The sequence below is a fragment of the Strigops habroptila genome, chromosome 4 (genome assembly GCF_004027225.2).
Source record: "Strigops habroptila isolate Jane chromosome 4, bStrHab1.2.pri, whole genome shotgun sequence".
Lineage (NCBI taxonomy): Eukaryota > Metazoa > Chordata > Aves > Psittaciformes > Psittacidae > Strigops > Strigops habroptila.
In genome coordinates, this window is record NC_046358.1 from 3819537 (window position 1) to 3843422 (window position 23886).

General features: G+C 42.8%; 1 protein-coding gene across 2 annotated transcripts; it reads left to right on the top strand.

The window, feature by feature from the left end:
• Positions 1–1721: 1721 nt before the first annotated feature.
• Positions 1722–22829, top strand: ALKBH3 (alkB homolog 3, alpha-ketoglutaratedependent dioxygenase). Of its 2 annotated transcripts, XM_030484533.1 has the most exons (9): positions 1722–1805; positions 3395–3507; positions 5295–5329; positions 6302–6349; positions 8124–8227; positions 9096–9184; positions 11974–12183; positions 19776–19874; positions 20395–22829. In XM_030484533.1, exons 1-9 carry the CDS (start codon positions 1730–1732, stop codon positions 20485–20487), a joined length of 867 nt encoding a protein of 288 aa, XP_030340393.1. In that variant the 5' UTR covers positions 1722–1729; the 3' UTR covers positions 20488–22829. The 2 variants fall into 2 exon arrangements, with proteins under 2 accessions (XP_030340393.1, XP_030340394.1); XM_030484534.1 differs by lacking the exon at positions 20395–22829 and having other exon boundaries at positions 1726–1805; positions 19695–19808.
• Positions 22830–23886: the final 1057 nt, after the last annotated feature.

The window sequence follows — 23886 nt, forward strand, 5'->3', positions numbered from 1 at the left end:
AGATTAACATATAGAATTATTTATCTCATGTCTTGCAGAGATATGTGCTAGGTGGTAACTCCATAGAACCAGCACACCCTCAGTCTGCCTGCTTTTATACATTTCAAATAGTGGAAATGAGTGTTTTCTGGATATGTAACAGTCTTTATCTGCAGTCGTTGGCTTTTACATTCTCTCGTCTCTGAAGGCAAGGGTATACATTTATTTCACTATGCATGTTCCATGAGTAAGGGTCTCTGTGGGCGAGGGTCTCATCTCAGGGGGTGTGATTTTTAGTATTATAAAGAACCAAGGTCCAGAGAAGGGCCACAAAAATAGTCAGAGGGCTGGAGCACCTCTCCTGTGAGGAAAAGCTTGAGAGTTGGGGTGGTCCAGCCTGGAGAAGAGAAGGCTCCGGGGAGACCTTATTGTGGCCTTTCAGTGCTTAAAAGGGGCCTATAAGAAAGATGGGGAGAGACATTTCAGCAGGGCCTGTTGCGATAGGGCGAGGGGTGATGGTTTTAAACTAAAAGAGGGGAGATTCAGGCTGGGCATGAGGAAGAAATTCTTTACAATAAGGGTGGTAAAACACTGGCACAGGTTGCCCAGAGAGGTGGCGGATGCACCATCCCTGGAGACATCCCAGGCCAGGCTGGATGTGGTTCTGGGCAACCTGATCTAGTGGAAGATGTCCTTGCTCATTGCACGGGAGTTGGACTAGATGAGCTTTGAAGGTCCCTTCAACCCAGACTATTCTGATTCTATGATCTTCTGTTTTGCTGAGATTTGCAAAATTGCTTCAGCCTCCCTAATCATTCTGAAGTTAGTTGTTACTCTTCCGATCCAGATGGTTCATGTACCAGTCTTCTACCTTTCCTCAAGGTCTGTGAGCTTTTAAGGGAACTCTGTTTTTCCTCACTACATGCAATTCTAAAACGAAGATAGAATCGTAGAATGGTTTGGGTTGGAAAGGACCTTAAGATCATCTAGTTCCAACCCCCTGCCATGGGCAGGGACACCTCACACTAGACCATGTCGCCCAAGGCTCTGTCCAACTTGGCCTTGAACGCTGCCAGGGATTCAGCATTCACAACTTCCTTGCGCAACCCATTCCAGTGCCTCACCACCCTCACAGTAAAGAACTTCTTCATATTATCTAATCTAAACTTCCCCTGTTTAAGTTTGAAGCCATCACCCCTTGTCCTACCACTACAGTCCCTAATGAAGAGTCCTTCTCTAGCATCCTTGTAGCCCCCTTTAGATACTGGAAGGCACAGGTAGTCCTTTACAAAATCTTAACTTCTTTATTACTAGATAACGCTATTACTATCTGTAACTGCTTTCAAGGGCGTTTTTGTCACTGATGGAGCTTGAGTGTGACTTTTTACTCCCTTGTTCGAATGGGAAAAGGGGGAAAGAGCTCAATAGCGCGTCTGTGCCTCCCGTGAAGGGGCTGAGCACCCGGTCGAGGGCTGATTCTGGTTTCCCGCATTGGCTGTGACTTTACAAATGCACACTGCTGCTTTCCACTCACTGGGATTTATATGTATGTAATTTACACAGAGAGGCGCCACGTTTTGACCGAAAACCTTTAATTTCAACTGCTCAGACACCCCTGTGCGGGGCCGGCCCTTCCTCTGCCCCCCTCAGCCCTGCCAGGCGGGCTCTTCGTGCTCTCAGCCGGCGGCGGAACCCCCGGCGCAGGCCGCGGCTCCGGCGGAGCGGGCGGGCGGTGCACCCGGGCTGCGGCATGGCGGAGAGGCGGCAGCGGGCCCGTGTGCAGGGCGGCTGGGCCGGCGGCGCGGCGGGCAAGGCCCGGAGCGCAGGTACGGAGCGGCGCGGCACCGGGCTGTGGTGAGCAGGGCCCCGACCGGCGCCGGGCCCGCGGGGCTGTTCTGTGCCGCAGCGGAGCGGGTCCGGCCGGGAGAGGGGAGCGCCGGCTCTGCCTTGAGCCTGCGGCCGGGGTGGGCGCGATGTGGGCCGGGGTGGAAAGTAACCGGTGAAGCTTGAAAAGCATCCGCAAGGCTCGTTGGGGTTTGTGTCGCTTTGTTCGCCGAGCGGGACAGGGCGGGGTTTGTGTGTGCGAGTCCCGGGCTCCAAACGCTCCTGCGGGCACAGGGAACTCTCTGGAGGTGAATGGCGGCGGTGTCATGGAGCAGGAGGCCCGGCTCGCCGAGGAGCTCACGGGCAGGGGTTCAAACACAGCTTTTAAGTGATTTCTTTTCTGGAGGGATCACAAATGGTTTGTGTTGGAAGGGACCTTAAAGCTCATCCAGTTCCAACCCCCTGCCATGGGCAGGGACACCTTCCACTAGAGCAGGTTGCTCCAAGCCCCTGTGTCCAACCTGGCCTTGAACACTGCCAGGGATGGGGCAGCCACAGCTTCTCTGGGCACCCTGTGCCAGCGCCTCAGCACCCTCACAGGGAAGAACTTCTGCCTCAGAGCTCATCTCAATCTCCCCTTGGCAGGTTAAAGCCATTCCCCTTTTCCTGTCCCTACAGGCCCTTGTCCAAAGCCCCTCTCCAGGTTTCTTGTAGCCCCTTTAGGCACTGGAGCTGCTCTAAGGTCTCCCCTTCAGGAGCCTTCTCTTCTCCAGGCTGCCCCAGCCCAGCTCTCTCAGCCTGGCTCCAGAGCAGAGCTGCTCCAGGAAGGACTGATTTCTCTTGTTAATTTGGCCAAAACATCCTATTCTACTTGCCAGATTACACTACTCGGTAAAGTTCCCATTTCTCTGCACACTGAGCATCCCAGGCAAGCTGATTTTTTTTTTTAACCCTGAAAATAATCATTATTTTGACTTGTGCATGTAGCCTGTGAGTTTTCTGTTACAGGTTCATTTCATTCCACCTGTTCCTAAGGGGATTTCTTAACACCATTTTTCCCATCTTTTGAAGTATGCGGAGTGGAGACTTTTAATTTGCTTCACGCCCATTTTTAAGCCTGTTTTCATGTGTAAATAAAACACATTAAGTGATATGCCTGGATTGCTCTTCCAGACTTTCTCCCTAAATCCTATTCCAAATCCTGTTTTAACAAGTATTTTTCTCGGAGAAGTGTCTTTTTGTTACCTAAAGAAACCTCAAACCCATAGAGGGAAGCTGCTGGGAAAGATTTCTGCTGGCATGTGATAGGTGTTCGTGGTAGAATTGGAACGTTCTAGATCTTGTCCTTTCTTATAAGAGAATGTTTTCATTCTTGTTTGTGAATAACATATATATATATATATAAAAATTCCAGTTTCTGTGCAATTTTAACTCCTACTTAATGTGGGTTTGGCTGTTACCTGGAGTCTCTGTCAAGCAGAGGAGAATACTTCAAAGAATGATTTCACAAGTTCTTCCAACCTGTACTTTTTTTGTATAGTGAAATTCTGTTTCATGTGATCCTCTTGTTTCATTTTCCTCTTTTCTTTAGCACCCAAGGCACCTGCGGCCAGCAACCTTGCCCCTGCAGATGCCAGACCAGCATGGGTGAGGAAAGATCAGCGTCACACACAGAAGCACTTTGTCTTTGAAAAGCCATCAGAGGTAAAAAGTACATGGTAACTAGCGGAATCTCATCCCTTATTATACTACAGATGGTCAAAATCATCAGACTTTGAGATGATAGAATTATAGAATAGTTTGGGTTGGAAAGGACATTAAGATCATCTAGTTTCAACCCCCTGCCATGGGCAGGGACGCCTCACGCTAGACCATGTCACCCAAGGCTCTGTCCAACCTGGCCTTGAGCCCTGCCAGAGATGGAGCATTCACGACTTCCTTGGGCAACCCATTCCAGTGCCTCACCACCCTCACAATAAAGAACTTGTTCCTTATATCTAACCTGAACTTCCCCTGTTTAAGTTTGAAGCCATTACCCCTTGTCCTACCACTACAGTCCCTGAGGAAGAGTCCCTCTCCAGCATCCTTGTAGCTCCCTTCAGACACTGGAAGCTGCTCTGAGGTCTCCATGCAGCTTCTCTTCTCCAGGCTGAACAGCCCCAACTTTATCAGCCTGTCTCCATAGGGGAGATGCTCCAGCCCCTGATCATCCTCGTGGCCTCCTCTGGACTTGCTCCAGCAGCTCCAAGAGCTCTTTTTATGTTGAGGACACCAGAACTGTATGCAGTACTCCAAGTGAGGTCTCACGAGAGTAGAGGGGCAGGATCACCTCATTTGACCTGCTGGTCACGCTTCTTTTGATGCAGCCCAGGATATGGTTGGTTTCTGGGCTGCAAGCACACGCTGAAGCCAACTCATGTTAAGCTTCTCATCAACCAGCACCCCCAGGTTCTTCTCCACAGCTCTTAATCTCTTCTCTGCCCATGGTAGTCTTATGTTTTAAAACAATTTAAAAACTCAGCTGAGCTCAGCTTTGGGTTTTAACCAAGCAGAGTTTGCAACTGTCTTGCATATATGGCAAACAGAAAATTACAGTCCCTCTTTTTAGCCTCAGACCTTGTGTTTTCATTATGTACCTGTTCATAACTACTTCTTTTTTCAGCAAGCCAAAAGAATATGTTCTCCTAAATACTCAGAATGGTGCAAGGATTTGAACTCTTTGGTTTTTTCCCTCAGTTGGGTTATCTGTCTTATTTGTTACAGGGGAAGACTGTGGGGTTTTTTTTATAGACAGTGTTTGAAAGGCTGTCTTCTTGGCCTGGAAGGATTGTAGATGGTTTGGGAAGATTCTCCTTTCCCTGTGGCAGAGCTATGATATCTATATGGTTCTGTATTTTGACCCTCTCTCTTGCTCAACTCAGAACCTCCTTGCATCTCAGCACTCCACTGAGCTCAGAGAAGCATAAATCCCTGAGACAACCAGAATGATAATCCAGGCTGGATTAAACTGCTGTGCTTGGTTATTGTTCTAACAAAACCCAGCTATCTCAAGCTGTGCAGACAAGTGTCAGCTCCTGATGTCTGCTCTGTCTTGTGTTTTGCTCATTGTCTAGGGCCTGGGATTTGTTCGTCCCTCCTATAGTTGCTCTAGATTTTTACTTCCAAATGTAAGGATAAGACTTTTGGGGGTTGCAGTTGATAAATAGCAAGTATTGTAATAATCCAAATAATTTAGAAATGAATGTCCTTTAGGGGGCAGTTGATTGTTAAAAATCACCACAAGAATAGCTGGATTTAGGAGTTCCTGGGGCATGGAGGGAGTCGTTGGGACGTGACTGCTTACCAAGTGTCCAGAAGTATGTTTTTCTCACTGACATATCAGTATGCAGCTATATAGAGTCACTAGAGATGGCACATAGTTCTGTTTGACTAGAGCATGGCAGGTACTCAAATGTGTAATATTCACCACCTATTGTCTTGTTCCCTTTCAGGTGGAGCGCAGGGTTCCTGAGGCAGGTGTGATAGAGTGAGTATGCTGCTGACTTAACTGTCCTTGTGTTGGTTTTCTGTCGTGTTGGTCAGTGGGAATCTGCTGGAAAAGAATTCCTTCTCCACTTACCGTTGCCATGCCTTTGGAAGAAATGTCAGGGGAAAATGTGGGCTTTCAGCCCTTTTATCCTGAACTGAGTTTGTAATTGGGAGAGTCCAAGTCTGTGTTGAGGAGTTTTTGTAGATTTGCTGTAGCTTTATAAGCCAGTGGAAGAACATTGGAACAATGGAAGGACATGTCCAAACAATTGGACTTCTGGATCAACAGAATTGCAAATACATCTCTTTTGCTTAGCAATATATGTTTTCATAGAACAGTCCCTATGTAAATTGTGCTGGAGGTTACTGTTATCCAGGAATACAGCTGGTATGGCAACTCAGGCAGCACTTCCTTTGAAGGTTTGGAAAAGTAGCTGCTAGGAAGTGTCATAGTGAAGCTATTCATAGATCACTTACCCTTTGTGTCAAATGGGGATCATCTCAGAATAGCTTTGTCATGAAGTGTGACAAAGTGTGGTAATGTATAGTTAAGTTACAGACCTTGGAAATTAAATTGCTTCAGTTTGGTTATCTTTAGGTAGAGTTTTCTTACTCGGTGTGCCTGTGAACACAAACACAGTGGTCAGCGTGCAGTCTTGCTTGGTTGTTTCCATTATATTCCCTGTGACATCCCTCGTTTACTCACCTCTAGCACCCTAAAACTGTATATTGAGCCTTTGGTGAAATGAGAGCGAGAGGCAGGAAGTACACACAAACTCATTTGCTTCTGTAACACCTCCCTTGCTGCATCACTCTGACCCTTTCCCTTTCCTCTCCTTTCCCCTCTCCTCCTCTCCTCAGGAAATTTTCCCTAGTCCAGGCTTACAGCAATTCTAGCCCATGCTGCTCAGTGTAAGATGATGTCTTGTTCGTGGTCCATCTAATGCCTCTTTCCTTTCTACATCCTCAGCAAGCCTGGTGTGTATGAGCTCAGCAAAGGTCCAACTGGCATTTCTAGGTAAGTGGGTGAAACTTGTTTGCTATTGCAGAAGGATGTGGTGATAATCAACTTTATCAAGTCTAGTTTCTATAGAGTGTTTTGGCTCCAGTAGGTGCATATTGCCCTTCCTGTGTATCTTCTGTTTAGACTACTACTGGAAATCCTTTGAGTATGAACTTCTTAACATTTAGGGTGTACTGCATCTAGTGTTCTTGTGCTGGATAAGGAGAAGGAGCTCTGTCTGTTTGTTTCATGATCCAGAGTAAGTTGCTGCTAGAAATCTAGATCAGTATTCCTGGGTTAGCAAGTGCCTGATGTCTGTTGTATACTTAAGAACTACCAAAACCCTTTAGCTGTAAATTGAACTTGTTTTAAATTAATCTATTAAAAACATCTAACTTCAGGCAGATTTGATAACTTTAGGGTTGTCCCTTTTGCTTACATGCTATACCTTAATTATTTCAGCTTCAGGACACTTCAAAACAAAACCTACTTGTTCTGTGATTGCTACTAACTAAAATGCACTTTCTTTTACCTTGCTGACTTAGCTGCAGTATCAGTATTAATCCTTTGCTTCTGAATTTGATAGATTTTAGTAATAGTGGAGAAAATGCCAATGACATAGTAATTTTTTGTGCATTTATTTCAAAGCTTTCATCTTGGTTTCTTCTAAAGCTGTAAATAAACTTTTATGCCAATTTGAAAAGTAGAAGATGTGACCAACTGGAAAGAGAAAAGATCAAGAGCAAGCTGGGTTATTCTGCCATTTTCTGGAGTTTGTTTTCATACTATGTTTCTGGAATATATACATTTCTGGAAAGTCAGTAATCAGATTTTGCATCTCTTTTAGTATCTTTACTATATATCCTTATTGTGATGTCTTTTGAAGCATTGAATACTTGTGAGAGTAAACTCTTGTGCATGGCATTGCTAGTCTTGCAGCCCACCACAGTGGCTTTTTGAATGCTGTTGTTAGTACAGCCAAAATGTACATGCGAAAAAGTAGAAATAGGAGAGGTTATATACTGTAGGGTTCTTGTGCTTGGAAAAGAGAGGATAGGATGGCAGTAGTGAGTGGCATGGAGATGGTGAATAACGAGCAATTATTCACTTACGTTGATTGTAGTACCAGAATCAGGGCTATCTCATTATCTCTTCATCAGGGACTATAGTGATAGGACAAGGGGCAATGGGTTCAAGCTTAAACGAGGGAGATTTAGGTTAGATATAAGGAAGTTCTTCCCTGTGAGGGTGCTGAGGCGCTGGCACAGGGTGCCCAGAGAAGCTGTGGCTGCCCCATCCCTGGCAGTGTTCAAGGCCAGGTTGGACACAGGGGCTTGGAGCAACCTGCTCTAGTGTGAGGTGTCCCTGCCCATGGCAGGGGTTGGAACTGGATGATCTTAAGGTCCTTTCCAACCCAAACCATTCCATGATTCTATTATCAGATGTGAAGTTAATAACAAGCAGAAGGATGTCATTTTTCACACAGTACATGGCTGATCGTGAGACTTGTGGTCTGTTGGTGGTGTCATAGGTTTTTATATGTTTTAAAAAGCAATTAGAAGTGTTTGGTGAGGGGAAGACTCATCAGGAGCTCCTACTGCATTCTGTTCTTTACTCCACCCCTGCTTTTGGCTGTGGTCAGAAAGAGGATACTGGGCTTTGCCTTTTTGTCTGATGCATTGCAGCCATTCTTAGCTCCTTTGGGAATCCTGGAATATAGAATATTTTATCAAAGCATATCTGTAAGTGTATATTCCTTCCATCTTTTCTTTATCTTCTTCTTCCTTAGGATTCATTTGATTCCTGGCTTTATTGACTCAGAACAAGCAGATTGGATGTTTGAACAGCTCCTCCAAGACATACCCTGGGGTCAGCGAACTCACATCAGACAGGGTAAGGAGTGTGTAGACCAACTTTTCAGGTCATTCCAGGTAACTTCCACACCAGAATCCATGCATTATTTATGACTGTTTTTCGTTTTACATATTACCACTCCTACACATTTCCTTCCAAGTTTTCGATGTGTATCTGAGGAGTACTGCTGCTTATTTTTCACTCTTACCACCGTGTTCCTATTGCCAATTAAATGAGATCTTTCCAAATTAAAATTGCCTTAAAAATCTTTGAATTTTACTGCCTCCTCTGTCATCTCTGGTTCTTTTTCCCACTCTTTTTTCACATGAAGCCTGTGCTCCATCCCTGCATACTGTCTCCCAGTGATGCTGCAAAAACTGTGTTCTTTGAGGTTTCTGTCACCAGGAATATTTTTTGCCTCTCTCACTTAAAATCCCAGCAGAGCATGATTCTTTTCCCTTGTCTTTGCTTATTAGGTCCAGTGTGCAGGAAGTGAAGAGGCTGCTATTCTGGATTTGTTCACTAAGGGGCACCTGTTATAGCTAAATTTCTCTTTCAGTCAGGAAAGGATGTAAGAAAATATATCAGAGTAGTTACTGGACAGGGCTGGAAAATGTCTTCAACATCTGTATTTACTGGCTTGGCCATATAATGGAGAATGTTACCTGTGAGGCATCAGAAATAGCTACCAAGACAGTCTTTTCAGAAGTTGAAAGTACTTTTAACTTGATGTTTCTATTACACAGCAGAACACACACATATTTGACAAAATATTACTTGTCCAACCTTGCTTCTGTAATGCCCCGTTGGTGCTGCAGTCCTTTTTACGCCATCTTTTCATCATCTTTCAATTTTCAAGCCCTTTGAGAAGGCAACTGAGAAAGTCTTCCTGTATTTCATTTTTTAGATGTATCTTTTGAGGAACCAAGGCTCACCTCCTGGTATGGGGAACTTCCTTACACATACTCCAGGATAACAATGCAGCCAAACCCAAATGTATGTATATATTTACCATTTTCCTTTATTATTATCTACAGAGAAATCCTTCCCCTCTATCCTCTATTTTTATCTAGAGTATCAGCATTTTATTTGTGATGAGCAACAGATTCCAGTGGGCTGTGGACAACTTCCTAAAACAAGCATTATGAGTGGGTTGACTGAGAGAGGCATGATTGAGTTGCTCAACATTGGCAAAAGGAAATTATCGGTCCAGAGTTTAAAGTTCTGCTTTTGGGTCGCTGTAGGTTTGGACAAAACTCCAAATTGTTCTGTGTGACTTACTCAATGCACCTTTATAAGGGAGATTGTAGTGTACACAGTCATGCTGAGGTTTTTGTTGTAAAGATACAGTAATATCAGTAACTGAAACAGGTACTTTCAGAAACACTTAGAGTCAATACTGCTTACATGAGAGTTTAGGCATGTTGTTGATTCCTATGTGAATGCTATAAAATCCACACACAGAACCTGCCTGCTAAACTACTCCAGATTATATGATGTAATTTCCCACACCGTTTTGGAAAAATAGGCATTTTTGTACTCATTTGTGGAATATTATTTCAAATGGACATTTCTGGAAGCTTTAGGGATTGGAAGTGCCCCCCAAAAGTCATTCTGCTGTACACTGATGATTTAAATCCAGTTCAGAATTGCCTGCTGTGGAAGCTGTTGCTGCTCAGAGGTTGGATAGAGCCCAGATACCCTGAATTCATGGTTTCGTTTCAGTTTGTGTAAAGTTCAGAGTTAGGACTCATTGGGCCACTGGCTTGTTTCCTCTCATCCAAGAGGTCCAGGGCCTAAATCAGTCATGCACGCTGGTCCTGAATAATTCTTTTTACTGAGAGGAAAAAGCTCCAGCAGAAAGTGAGTTGCAGTGATGTAGTTGGTGACACAGTAATGTTTGAACAAAACTACTTCCACTGTTGCAGGTCCGTAGTGAGTGAATTGTTAAACTCACCATATGGTAACATTTTTAGCAATAAATACTTTTCTGGTAGGAAATTGAGTGATCCGGTCCTAGTTGGTCACTGGAAAGCACTTTCAGTAATGCTTGTTGGACTCTTCTGTCATTGCATTGTACATCCTGCACATACTGCACATTCCGGCAGCCCAATTACAAGCTATAGCTCTCTTTTGGGTGCTATTGCTGATTTCCCTACATGTCCCATAGCTGCAACCCATGCTTATGTATAATTAGTTACTCACATGATGCTTAGTCATTAAATCATAGAATGGTTTGTGTTGGAAGGGACCTTAAAGCTCATCCAGCTCCCTGCCACGGGCAGGGACACCTTCCACTAGAGCAGGTTGCTCCAAGCCCCTGTGTCCAACCTGGCCTTGAACACTGCCAGGGATGGGGCAGCCACAGCTTCTCTGGGCACCCTGTGCCAGCGCTTCACCACCCTCATAGTGAAGAATTTCTTCCTAATGTCTATATCTAAATCTCTCCTCTTTCATCTTGAAGTCATTCCCCTTTGTCCTGTCACTACATCACTACATGCCCTTATAAAAAGTCTCTCCAGATTTCTTGTCAGCCCCTTTAAGTACTGATATTTGGTGTAAAGCCTCCTTTGAACCTTCTCTTCTCCAGGCTGAACAACCCCAGCTCTCTGAGCCTGTCTTCATAGGAGAGTTGCTCCAGCCCTCTCAGGGTGACTTAGGTAGAAATACCTTTAACAGAGAAAGATGGTATGTTGAGGCTCCTGCAACGTAGCCAATAGCTTATTAGCCCTTTAAACATGAGTAAGTAAGTGTGGAAAGAAGGTGGTGCAGACTCGATTATTGGAGGTGGATACTAGGATATAGTTCATGCTATCTGTTCCTTCTTCTGCAAGTGAAGCACTGGGAGATTTGGATCAGTTCTTTATCCTCTCTTGATCATTTTCTTTTTGCTTATATAACAGGAAAAACTTCTGGCCTACATTGCTTTGGCTTTTCTTCTTTTATATATATTTATGTACTAGTTAAATGCACTCTGACAGATGAAAGTCGTGATGTAGGTTTGTAGCATTAAATAATGATTCACTGCACTTGACTTGCGCACGAATGTGTAGAGCTGCTGGGGGCCATGGGCACAGCAAGATGTTAGCAGAGGGAAGGATGAAATCGAGGGCCTGTAACACTGGTTTTGAGTAGCACTGGAAAGTACAATGTCAGAGTCTAAACCCCAATAAGTGATGAGTTGGGCTTAAGGAGCAACAGAGTGGGGACAGAGGACCATGCTGTGACAGTGTTAGGCAAACTGTTGTCTCTTGTTCTGTGACAATACATGCAGCAGTTGAGATCACTGATTGCAGCTTTCTAGATGCACTGTGCCCACCAGCAATGGCCAAGTAACTCAGATGTTATCAGACCCCTGTGTTAAACTCCTCTAACTTGGCCAGAAGAGTAAAAAGCCAGGTGTGCATGGGAGAGTTGCACACTTTTTGTGTTAGTTAAGAACTCCCAATGTTTATCCATGGTCAATTCAAGCAGATTTTACTCTATGTACTTCCTCACCTTTCAGTTAACTGGGGTGGCTGGCTATGTTAGTGCAAATGGCAGACTGGCTTCATAACTTTAAGAGATATTCTGGTATTGAGCTGTAGGTAACACGCATATTTTGCAGAAAGCCCATTCCTCAGCTTTACTAAGAATGTAATCAGAATTCTTTGGAGGCATTTGTTTGATTTCAAGTCTATTGTGATTAAAGTACAGTGTATTTTGTTTTCGCCTTGTGTTCTTATGTTACCTGCTGCTGGCCTGCTTTTATTGTGCTTACCCTACTCCTGCTGTGCTGATTACAGTGGCATCCTCTGCTGACCATGCTAAAGGAGCGCATTGAAGAGTTCACCGGCTACACCTTCAACTCTCTTCTCTGCAACCTCTACAGAAATGAGAAGGACAGCGTAGACTGGCACAGTGACGATGAACCATCACTGGGAAAAAATCCTGTCATTGCCTCACTCAGCTTTGGTGCTACCCGGACCTTTGAGATGAGGAAGAAACCCTCCCCTGTGAGTGTTCATATCACATTGAGAGAGCTCTATAGTTACTAATGTAGTTAGTATTTTCACCCTGCTTATTCAGTTATTAAAAGTGTTTAACAGTAGTTAATAACAGCGCAACTCGTAAAGTTCTGTGGACTAAGCATAGGGATCAGAAATCTGTTGCATGGAATGTGACATCTTGAGGATGGAAATGGGACCACTCTAATGATGTGCAGTGAAATTGCCACCTGGGCACTCTTCTGCCCAAATAAGGGCCTTTTATGTTACTTAAAATGCAATCAGTGATGATAGAAGGGGACTTTCACTGTGTAAATGAACCAAAGAGTTGATACCATTTTCTTAAACATTGTGTAACGCATAGTGCATGTGGGATGAAGGGCAGCTCTGACTGCTCTTGCAAGTAAAAATCCTCATAATAATATTTGCATTTTGGCTTGTGTGTGTTCAAATTGAAAGACAGTGAGTGAAGGAAGGAGCTCGTTTCTTTTCCATAAAATATTGGGGAATGCAGAGAAATTGTTTGAGCAGCCAGAGATCAGGTTAGGAAAGATAAGGCCCTGACAGGATTAAAGCTGGCCAGGGACATTAAGGGCAGTAAGAAAAGCTGCTGTAAGTACATCGGGGATAAAAGGAAGATGAGAGAAAATGTGGGCCTTCTCCAGAAGGAAATGGGAGACCTGGTCACCTGGGACATGGAGAAAGCTGAGTTACTTGACAACTTGTATTGGTGGATAAGGGAAAACAACTGACATTGTCTACCTGGACTTGTGCAAAGCATTTGACACTGTCCAGCATGACAGCCTTGTCTCTAAGCTGGAGAGACCCCTCTGCAGTCCTGCTTCCAGCTCTGTGTCCCCCAACACAAGAGGGACATGGAGCTGTTGGAGCAAGTCCAGAGGAGGCCACAGAGCTGCTGCGAGGGCTGGAGCAGCTCTGCTCTGGAGCCAGGCTGAGAGAGCTGGGCTGTGTCAGCCTGGAGAAGAGAAGGCTCCTTAAGGGGAGACCTTAGAGCAGCTCCCAGTGCCTAAAGGGGCCAACAAGAAACTTGGAGAGGGACTTCTTGTAAGAGCAAGTAGGGACAGGACAAGGGGGAATGGCTTTAAACTGACAGAGGGGAGATTTAGATAACTGTCGCATCCTACTTCACAGACTAAACAGAGATCTTTACTTTGATAAGGAGGCATGTGTGGAACATCCTTCCAAGAATTACTTGGCAATTCAATGGAGAATGCCTCCTAGATAAAATGCTGTGTTTGGAAATGCTGTGTTTAGAAGCCAACTAAAAACTTACATTTTGCAGTTGGTATTTATCTAAGAAAAGGAATCAAATCACACATTCCTGCGTTGTGAATACAGGCCTCGTTTTAGGGTATCCTGCTTCAGGTGTCTTTTCTGCATGTGGAGTCTTTGAGAACATTGGGAAGAAGTTTGCTCTCTGCTCATATTGCTATTTATTCGGAATAAGTAATGCAGAAAGCAAAGGTGATGATTATCAGCCTATTGGATAAATGTATGCTGACAAACTGAAGTCTGCCAGCCAGAGTCACCTTGGTCACCTAGTGGTGAACAGAAAAGGTCAGAATTTGATCCAGAAAACAAATAATCTGTATGTTTTACCAGTTCTCTAAGTTGTAAATTATGTTGTCTGAAGTGAATTTAATCCCTGAGCATGAGATCACATAACCAGTGCATTATGTCAGTGGGCATCAGTGCATTATGTCAGCGGGCAAAGCATGAGTAAATATGCTGTGATGATAACACAATGTCAGCTGGAAAGCTCAGTTCCTCTGGGAAACTAAATGGTGCTTGGATTCATTTCTAGAAGTACATGTGTTCTCCTTCAATTTATCAGGATCAAAGCCGCTTGAGATTTCAGTATAGACTTTGCAGTTTCCCTCTTAGAAATCAAACCCAGTTCTTGAGCAAGATGTCTTTTTGTTCTGTTTTCTGTGAAGACACCCACTATGAACAAAGGGGGAAATTCAGTCTGTGCCATTCATAACTCGCTGCCTTCTTTGATCTGTACAGCACGATTTCTTCCCTTTTCTTCCCAAGATTGATGATTTTCCATAGATGTATCCCTCAAGCTCTCCTCATTTTATTTCTTCAGTGCTTTTGACCTGATCTTTCTGTGTCTTCCTACCTGTGAAGCGTATTCCTTTTGCAAGTGTGATATACTTTTTCCTAAGGCATGATCCCCGTGTGCAGAGTGATCTTTCAATAAATTGCTATTAACTGCATCTTGTGGCTGAGGGAATTCATACTTAATAATTACGTGGCACACATTACGTCGTCTTTGCACAGTCCCAAAGCCTGCAATTTTCAGAGAGCATCCTATGACACTACATGCTTTGCCAAGTGGGAGTTACAAGAGGCTCTGATGGAAATTACAACCTTTCAGGCCATAGCATCAAAGAAGTAATTTTCATACTCTATTGTAATGTAGCCTTCTCTCTGTTAGTAAGAGAAAGTTCAGCGTAGATACTTGATCGTGACTTTGTTCAAAAGCAAGTTAAAGGAAGAGGAATGTACTCTAGGGAAAAGAGATTTGGATTAACAGTCATTACAGGCATTCAGGCTCTCCCTGGTTTGTAATCTGCCTGTATCAGTACATCAGGTTTACCACCGTTAGTTTTCACTAAGGAGGGAAAGAGAATGAAAAGCCTTTTCCTCCCAAAATTAAACATTTTGAGGGCAAACATTCTAGTATTTCAGATTCTAGAGTTTCAAGGGCTTTAATTTTCCTCTGTTCTTGTGCTTTTAAGTGTTTTGAGATGAAAGATGGAATGATGTAGTGGAAGTACAAGATGAGAAATACTATGGTAGAAGCTCAGTGTGCATAAATGCTACTGGAAGAAAAAAAAAGAACTAAAGTGGCTGCCTGTGTGTGATCATGTACTGGGTACAAAACAGTATGTACCACAAGTCAGGTAATGTCTTGTAGGGCTATTGAAGAACACCAGATCAGAGTGTTCAGAGACTTCAGGTCATGTCGCAGTTATTTTCCATATCGTGTCTTGAAGTGAACTTATTAGAGAATAAAATCCTCTTTCTCTAACTGCAAAGACAAGCAGTAATGTTGGTTGGTTGGGTTTTGTTAGTTAAGTGCAACTGGCATGGGTTTTTTCCCCTGAAATTTGTTCCAGGGTGAGGGGAAGAGAAGGTTCAGTCCTTTGTTTTTCTTTTTGGTGAGTGCTGTACTGGATGAATAAGTGTTCATCATATAGTAGGTGGTAAAGGCGTATAGAGACGTGCGTAACCTATTTGAATCTGCATCAGCAAACATCCCTTGTGGATAAGTAGAAGTAATTCTTACTCAGATTTCAGCCTGATCTGTGTAAAACAAGCTACAGATACGTTTTGGGAGTTAAAATCCCCACTGGAGTTAAGGAGATTTCATGGAAATGAGCATGATACCAGAAACTTTACCCCCTGGAGTTTTTCTTTTTTAAGCATTCTTTCTTCTACATACTGCCTTTTCTGTTTATTTGCACCAGTTATGTGGTTGTAGCTGATGTTTTGCCTTTGCTTTACATGGTTTCTAGGTTTTTTTGGATGCCTACTTGGTAGATCCAAGTCTGCAGTGAAGTTATCTGGTTCCTTTTATTTTCTACTTTTATTTCTAGTAAATACTTAAACTTTTTATTTCCTTCCTTTTGCCCCCCATCATTGTAGCTCCTGCCTACACTGAAAACAAGAGATGAATGCTTTGGTTTAGAGCTGTGATTCATACACAATTCACACACAGTCTGTTGGTTTAGTCAACAAGTCTTCTCGTGCTTGTCCGCAGCATGTGTCACCACTGCACCATGACCTTGTCCTGTTTTCCACACAGCTTCAGGTCCCCTGTCCTACTCGTACATGACTTAGTCGTCCTACTCTAGAGGTATTGATTTCACTTAGATGAAAAGATGAGCCTTTATGATGCAGTCTCACTGCCATTTGTATTATTGCTTACTCTGCTCAACTCAGACAATGCCAGGTTATCTCATGAGCTCTTTCTGGAAGCCGAGTGTGAAATGGTAGTTCAGGGTGAAGGATGATATTTAGTGTCCCATTAAGCTCCCACATCCGACTGGGAGTAGCTCTCTAACAAAGGTATAGGTACCATAAGGGCGCATGAGGTGTAGCTGTGCATTGAACTGCTGTGTGAACTGTGGAAGGAGTTAGGAAGCCATCTGTCAGGTTGCCCTTCTTCCATCTGTAACCAAGGAAACTGGTGAGTGCTGGGAAGGGAGGGAGCTTCACAAATGTGTTAGGTAATAACAGGATGCTCATGGTGTTCTAAGAATCAGCCCTCAGATGGGTCTGTCCTTCAAATGAAACGCTGAACCACTCTGTCCTTGAGTAGCTGTTCTAGCAAAAGTTAAAGATCTCCCAGTACTTTTGAAAACAGAAGAAAAATAACCCTTAATGTCGTAACAGGCCTAATTGAAGATGAACATGTGAATATATAGAGCACAGTAGAAACAGAGGTCTGGATCAGGATTAAACTTTTAGATTGGCATGAAGGAGACTTGCAGACAGCAGTGGCTGCAGAGGAGGAGGTGTTTTCCACCCATATTGGCAGGACTTGAGCAGCTATAGACAAGCAGAGAGGAAGATGTGAATGCTTTAAAGCTCACTTGCAGGCTGCTAGGTCAGCTGCAGAATGGCTGAGGGAGTTTAAAGATAGTCCTGTGTAGGCAGGGAAGTGGATTATGTGGGGAAAGGGCAATATAACTGATACTCATTCTTACAAAATCCATAAAGAAAAGAGCTGCAGTGAGGATTTCATCAGAGACAGTGAGAATAAACAGGTGAAAATGCAGAAGTATTGATTGATGAGACCACTTTGTTGTGGAGGAGGATGTTTCTACAGCTGGGAGTAGAGGAGTAAACTGGAAAAGAGGGATACAAGCAAGATGGAAGCCTGAAAAACATGAGATTAGAAGTTTTGTAAGGATAATCTTCTTGGTAATAGGTAAAGCAGAAGACTGGAAGCCAGCATTCTCCATGAAGGCAGCTGACTTTAGCCTTTGAAACTAATTTTGCATCATTTCCATGTATAACTGCAGTATTAGTTATACATTCTTCTACAGGATGTTTCCATTTACTTTTCCTTATAACAACACTATCCAGAACCCACTTCCTGCTACCCTCTCAATACACTTGCCTGAGACCTAAGAAACACTCTTAGGTGATTTATATAGGTTTATATTAGATATTTTCTCTTTCTTAACCTTCTTGATTTTGATACCATTTCAAGAAAAATAAACCTTGATGGAGTCCAGGAATACTTACAGATTTTATATTCACAGCTTCCCATCAGCTCATGCTGATCTTTCCTCACTTATTTACTGTAGTTACGTGAATTAAGGATAAAAAAGTTTTAACCAATGTGCTTGGATAGTGTAAAGCGTGGATTCTATTAAATGTGCAACTCAAGATTCAAATATACTAAGAAGCAGAACAGTTGCTTTACTAGACCTGTTCTTGGAAGCAGCTGGTTTTGTAATACCATAAAAGAGTTATGAAGTGACCGTATAAAAGTTACCTGATGTATTTATTTCAATGGTTGTTACCAGTGTTTAAAGAAAAAAAGTATTTTCTTCCTTAGGTGTCAAGAATAAATTTCCTTCATAAACTTCTTGATGTCTGAAACTCAGGTGAGCTTTCTGTATGTCTGACATCATGTCTAGAGATAAAAGTTCTGGCATGAGATTGGGTGGACAGTGTTAGTAACAACATCTAAAACAGGAAAACCTGTTTGTCTGACTTTGCCAGCTCTGCAAAACCAATTGGCATAAAAATCTCTTCTTCTAAGTAAAACTGAACTCAGAGATGGCCCATTTAAAACAGAAGGTAACTGCTGCTTTTCCATACTGACTTTCTAAGTAATAGGATGTTTGCTCCTATACCATTTATCCTTTTTAATCAAGATGAGCAAGAGATAAAAATAAGTCCAGTCTTCATCCACAAACTGGAATGATGTAATCCTGTGAAATAGGAAACAGCCATGCAATGGTATTTCTCTGCCTTTCATCACCAGTCATGCTTTGAACTCCTATTTTTGAGGGGTTTTTTCCTTGTTTCCTCTGAAGTTTAAGAAAACATTTTTGGCGTTCTACCTTACATTTCGTAGACCAAGATAAATGGCTAATAATTCTAGGAGCTTAAAAGTATGTTTTGCATTGTCCTTACAAAGAATATCTATCACAAGTGAATCTGAGTGCCTTCAGCACTCCCTGATTCCAGAGGCTTAGTGAGCTTAATCACTGGCACAGCCCTGGGCCCTTGGCTATCCCCGCGAAATGCACAAACCCAGAACTGCCAGCCAGTGCTGCCAGTTGCACCAGCAGTATTGAATAGCCTTGTTCTGTCACACTGCGCCTTGTAGTCCCAGACATGAACAGAAAGTGGCAATGGTGTGAAAAAAAGAGTCAATTACATCAAGTGATGCTTTATATTATCAGGAATTGATTTGGTCCCAAGCAAGCTCTTTTGCATTTTAGAGGACTTGCAGTCTTCTTTCTGTCTGCATCTCTTACACGCACACACACTCCCAGTTGTTCTCCTGGAAATCATAAAATTATAGAGTAGTTAGTGTTGGAAAGGACCTTAAAATCATTTAGTTCCAACCGCCTGCCATGGGCAAGGACACCTCACACTGGACCATGTCACCCAAGACTCCATCCAACCTGGCCTTGAACACTGCCAGGGATGGAGCATTTACCACTTCTTTGGGCAACCTGTTCCAGTGCCTCAGCACCCTCACAGTAGAGAACTTCTTCCTTATATCTAACCTGAACTTCCCTTGTTTCAGTTTGAACCCATCACCCCTTGTCCTATCACTACAGTTTGTTTTAAGTCCAGGACGTAATTTTCCCAGTAGTTGATACTTTACCTCATTATTTTGAGCTTTTCTGCAAGCCATGAACTTTAAAAAAGACAAACCTCCATCATGTTGGGCCACCGCACAGTTAAGCTTAGTTAAGTTAGTTAAGAGGTTAGTATTTGTGCTTTGAAAATGTTGTGCTTCATCTGAAGACTTAACAGAAGTTTGCCAATTATTTGTCTTCCAGTTGAGCAGTCTGTTTTGTTTAGTGATGATACAGTTTAAGACAACTTGTTTTACAAGGAAGAGGAGATATCTTTGGATAGGAAAAAAGTTCTTCATCTAGCAGATAAAAATAACAGGTAATGTACAAACCAAGACAAACTCAGAATAGAAAGAAGATGTGTGTTTTTGATGAAGTAAACCAGTAAACCACTGGAATAGTGGTGGCTATTGCAGAGTGATGTCTCCACACACAACTGTTTATTTCAGGAGTGGATGTTTCCAAAAGCTTTGCAGCCTTTGCACTGGATGTTGGAACTTGTTGTTGAACTTAACCTGTGTTGTACAGGCAGTGAGATGCAATGGCTTTTTTCATCCTTAAAATGCTCAGCTCCTGAATTCTTCATGAAATACAGCAATAGAGAGGTTTAGACTTCTTGATCTTGTAAGAGCTGCTTTTTCTCCTCTCCCTTCACAGCTTGGAAAGCTCTGCTCTCGAGGACTGGTTTTCTACCAGATGCACATGCCCACTTCTTCAGTGTCTGATGTTTCTTTTTAGGAAGAGAATGGAGACTATACTTATGTAGAAAGACTAAAAATCCCACTTGATCACGGGACTCTGCTGATGATGGAAGGAGCTACCCAGGAGGATTGGCAGGTAAGAACTCCTTGACACAATTCATGTGCTTTACTTGCAATGCAGTTTTCTCAATATGCATGAGGCACTCCCATAAAGGAATGGGACATTCTGCTTCCAGTGGCACAGTTGTTTCCCAGCACATTAATACTGCTTTCTGCCTCAGAAATTCAAAGCACCCACAGAAACAGTGGGTTCTCTTTCAAGTCCTAAGTGATGTAATGGGAGTCAGCTCAGAAGTTCCAGCATGGAAGTTCAGCAATGAAGGTTGCAGCCTGCAGCTGAAAGAGCAAAATCACTTTAGTAACTTGGAATATAGAAAAGTTGCAACTTAATTTAACAAGTCTACAATAATCTAGAAGGATCTCTTGTCTTCAGTGGCTCTGAGCAGTCAGAACATGAAGTTTTTGCCTTACTGAAACGTTAATGAAAAGCCATGACAGGAAGTGAAGGTTTTTTACCTTGTAAGATTACCTTTATTTTAAATACACAAGTTCATGCTTTGTTTGTTTGTTTTGTTTTTCCCTAATGCCACTTACAGCATCGAGTGCCTAAGGAGTATCATTCTAGAGATGCAAGGATCAACTTGACCTTTAGGATCATTTATCCAGAACCTGATGGAGTTTGGAAGTGAAGAATCACTTGGGGCATTGTTGGATATAAACCCACAGCAGATCCAGAGCAACAGATTGCTACAGACTTAAAGGAAGCCTTCCAGGAACGGAGTTCTGTGAAATACCTGATGGGGAGAAGAAATGTTATTATGAAGATATGTGACAATCAGAAGCTGCTGGTGTTATGTGGACAGTGCTGTTTAGTTTTCAGAAGTGATATTAAATCACAGGCTTTAAGTTTGTGAAAAAGCAATGATCATTCTTAAAAGAACACAAAGCTCATGAAAGATCTGAGAGGTACCAACTGGAGAAGAAAGGTTCAGTGAGCAATTTTGCACCTTCTCTTGTCTTCCCTTTACCCTAAGTAATGAGCTAAGTAGCAACAAGACAGGATTCTTTTATGTAAAGCCAGCTGTGTGTGTGCTGTGTGTACAGAAATAAGAAAGCTGTATTACTCATTTCACCAAGGGGTAGGGCATTGCTTTTATTTGTAGGTTGCAAAGTCTTTTCAGTGAAGCAATCAGTTTCATTGTTTATATAACTACTTGAATTATAGTAGTGTCTAGTAGAACAGAGGCTCAGGGCTCCCTTCTGCTATGCACTCTGTGGTCAGGCTTTACTGTAAACTGTTTGTCCATGTAGACAAAATAAAGGCAAACAATGGAGACACCTTAGCCATGAGCCTCATCAGCAGGTTAAAGCTGCCCATAGCTTGAGCATTAACAGTCCTCCTCCATCCCTGCTGGCTTAAAACTGTTACTTTTGTGCCACAGGCAGGAAAAGAGACACAAAGAGATGAAAAACATCACTTACAGAGTTTGCTAATCAATTCTTAGCTTCTTTTTTGGTTTTCTTTTTAGCACAACTAAGTTGTAGCTTCCAGTGACTTCGGGTGGGATGGGAAATGTCAGCATCTCTAAAAATGAGGCTTGTGCTGCCAAATTTGATACTCAGAAGAACTGGTCCAAAGATTTGCACCCAAATTATTGTCATCACTCTGTTAATCACTTGCAAAGCTACACTAAATATAGTAGCATCAGGTGCAGCACTCACTCTGGTGCTGCTGCTCTTAGGTTAATGCATATTGCATTAAAGAATATTACTTGGAGGTTTGTCTCTCAAACCTCTGCTGTTACAGCAAAGCAGACAGCAGCTCAGACCTGATTCTAGGTTGACTTGCTGGAGTTAGTTGGCTGGCCCTATGTATGTCTCACCAGTGAGCTGATGACTGCTCTATGGGTGTTAAGTTAGGTATGTTGCCTAACTTAATGTCCACCAGCTTAAGTGGTGAAGTTCTCACTGCAGCTAAGTGGTATCCACTGTACTGGATCAAAACATAGGTTTGGTATGTCTTCACTTTCTGCCCGAAGTAGGATCTAAGCATGGGTCACTATTCTATGCCTTCTTGTTAAAGCATTCTCCCTCATCAGTGCAAGAGTAGGTGTTTAGAAAATGTCTATATTTTCTTAATCAGCATTTGCTGTAGTTTAAAATTCTTACTTGATGAGAGCAGTCAAGTTATTAATACTCAGTGATGTCTATGTTTTAATGTTACTGATGACCTAAAGGACAGGCTGTTGAGCCATTTCAATCCCTGTGCTCTGAAATTGGGCAGAATTGTTTTCTTTGTGTATCAAACGACTCCAGAAGCAGCTTCTCTACCTAAAGCACCGTGCAACTTTTGAAACAGTTTATTCTAAAATGAGTGAATGGAATTAGAAAACTTCCTTTGTTATCTAGGAATGTCTTCACTTTTCATCCCAGTTTGTATAAAAATATGGTTTTGGACTATATGTAGTGTTAATTCCTTGCTTTTGAAGCTAAGATGTGGGCTCTGTGGTGTATCTCCTGAGAATTGGTGTTGAAGGAGGCAGATGCTTACTTTCACATTTACTTTCTTTGGGTAACTGGAGCTTTGTGTGCATCCCTGTGTGTGTGCCCAGGTCTGGCAGTCCTAGAGTTGTTTTCCATAACCAAGGGGCAGTACTAAAATTTCTCCAGCTATTCTGACAAGGCAACATTTAGCCTCTGTGGGTTCATACAAGCTACATTTATTTACGCTGTGTTAAGAGCAGTCATGCTGCAAGAATGAGTAGGAGATGGGGACTAGATGGAAACTTTTAAAGCCCAAACCTCAGCCTTTGGAAACTGCAACTCATTTGAATTCATTGAAGCTATGGCACATAATGGGTAGTAGGGCCCTGGAGGCTGATACTGTTGCAGAAGAGCAGTTTTTCACTTAACTTTCTCAGTTTCAATGTGTAATGTTAGCAAATTGTGGTTTAGTTTCTTTACTTTCTGTGATCAGGGAGAAAACCAAGGTTTCCTCCCCAGTAATAAAATGATTTGTAAGAGAAATGTATCCCATGGAGCTTTCTTGGGTGATACCCTTTTGTTGCTGGTGTTTACTATGTTCTGCTCTCTCTCGTGTGTCCATATGCTGCTGCTTATATCCAAATCTGGTTGACCGTGGGGAGAAGGCACGTGGCATCATTCCTTCCCCTGTCCTGTGTGCAAGGGGAACAGTTGGCCTAGAGGTCGAGTTTCTTTGTCAGCTGGGAACTTGTGGGTCCTTCCTTCCTCCCCCCACCTCTTCCCAAAAAAGCCAGGGGGCAGCGGATTGCAACCTCCCGCCTGCCGGAACAGCAGGAAATGGCTTAGAGCAGAGGAGAGATTCCAGCCCACATCTCGTCAGGACATCTTTCTGTGGGGACAGTTTTCCTTTAGGTAGAAATTCATTCCTGAATGCTGCAAGTGCTCTTAGAGTTCTCAAAATGGATATGTGCAAACGTGAGATTTGGTAGCGGGGTTGGAACTGGATGATCTTTAAGGTCCCTTCCAACCTTAACTATTCTATGACTCTATGAGAAGTCTTGAGCCTGGTGGTGGTCTCATGGCACCTAAAGATTTCACTAGAGACCAGAGCAACTTCTGGTGCTACTGTTGAGCTGTTTCTGCTATTGGAGTCAAGTGTAGAAGACAGCATATTTAGAATGGTAAGTATGTAGTTGATTCCATTCTTTAAGTAGCTGGAGGAACCTCTTCCCTAGTTATATAGATTTGAAAACAATCTTTCTAAAAATGCTGCCCAAAAGATGTTCCTGTTATAAGGATTTCTTCCTTTCCAGGACTGTTTTGATAGTACAATACTCCCAGCCAAAAGCTTTTTGAAAAGAAGGTTTAAACTCAGATACATTACATTAAATTAAAGTAAAATATATTGTTTATCTGAAAACAAAGGTTTATACTTACCCAGATTTGGGGACAGGGACCTGCCTGGGGTTTTCAGTTTGGCTGTTATCACCAGACTCACTAATCTAAGCATGGAGTAATCTGTCCATATGAGCCAGTGGAGCAGGTGCTAAGAGCTGCTTCGCCTACAAAGCACCTCTTAATTTATTTTCCATATTCCTTATACT

Bases quoted from the DNA above. Each gene is read 5' to 3' on its own strand.
- ALKBH3 (XM_030484533.1), top strand. From the start codon at position 1,730: ATGGCGGAGAGGCGGCAGCGGGCCCGTGTGCAGGGCGGCTGGGCCGGC. The intron at 6,350-8,123 runs GTAAGTGGGTGA...CTTCTTCCTTAG, and splicing joins GGTCCAACTGGCATTTCTAG to GATTCATTTGATTCCTGGCT. The intron at 9,185-11,973 runs GTATGTATATAT...TGCTGATTACAG, and splicing joins CAATGCAGCCAAACCCAAAT to TGGCATCCTCTGCTGACCAT.